At 73.9% G+C, this 731-nt stretch overlaps 1 protein-coding gene across 1 annotated transcript in view; it reads left to right on the top strand.

Moving 5' to 3' along the window:
* Positions 1–512, top strand: part of CHLNCDRAFT_12025 (hypothetical protein) — a gene marked incomplete at both ends in the record, with an annotated part of 1,215 nt that extends 703 nt beyond the window's left edge. Inside the window, 2 exons of the mRNA XM_005843970.1 lie at positions 16–79; positions 286–512. Coding sequence (XP_005844032.1) covers positions 16–79; positions 286–512 — 291 coding nt within the window. The remainder of the gene's footprint in view (positions 1–15; positions 80–285) is intronic.
* Positions 513–731: the final 219 nt, after the last annotated feature.

The following is a 731-nucleotide window of genomic DNA, read 5'->3' on the forward strand; positions in this document are numbered from 1 at the left end:
TCCACCCGCGGCGAGGCCTTTCTCTTCTACTCCTACACACACATCTCGGGGGGCGCGCTGCTCATAGCGCTGTGCTCGGGTGGGGGGCTGCAAGGGGCGGGGGGGAGGGCGGGGAGGGCCGGGGAGGCGTGGGCGCTCCTCGCTGCGTGCCGGGGCACCGCTGATGCTCCGGCCCCGGCAGGCGGCAGCACCCTGCTGCTGGGTGGCTCAGTTTGCGCGTGCGTGTTCTGATCTGACGCTCTGCCTGCTTTGCCCGCCCCACACGCCGGCGCGCCCGCCCCGCAGGCGAGGCTGCCGAGCGGCTGGAGCAGCGGTTTGCCGGGGAGGCGGCCGGGCGGGTGATGCGCGTGCTGCGGGCCATCTACGAGCGGCGGGGCGTGGAGGTGCCGCCGCCGCTGCAGGTGGTGACCACCCGCTGGGGCAGCGACCCCATGGCCTATGGCGCCTACTCCTCCATGCCTGTGGGCACACAGGGCGGCGCGGACTACGACACGCTGGCGGAGAGCGTGGGCGGGCGGGTGAGTTCGGGCAGGGGGTGGCCAGGGCGGCTTGGTGGGGAGGCAGGCAGGGAGGCAGGGAGGCGGGCTGGCAGGGAGGCAGCGGATGTGCAGGGAGAGTGACGGTAAGGGAGGGGGGGAGGGGGCTGCCCTGTGTGCTGTGCTTGCCGCAGCATTTGCTTGCCGCAGCAGGCGGCAGCCACGCGGCGCGGCGAGCGTCGGTGGCGGCATCTA

Source organism: Chlorella variabilis (genome assembly GCF_000147415.1).
Source record: "Chlorella variabilis unplaced genomic scaffold CHLNCscaffold_25, whole genome shotgun sequence".
In the NCBI taxonomy this organism is placed as follows: domain Eukaryota; kingdom Viridiplantae; phylum Chlorophyta; class Trebouxiophyceae; order Chlorellales; family Chlorellaceae; genus Chlorella; species Chlorella variabilis.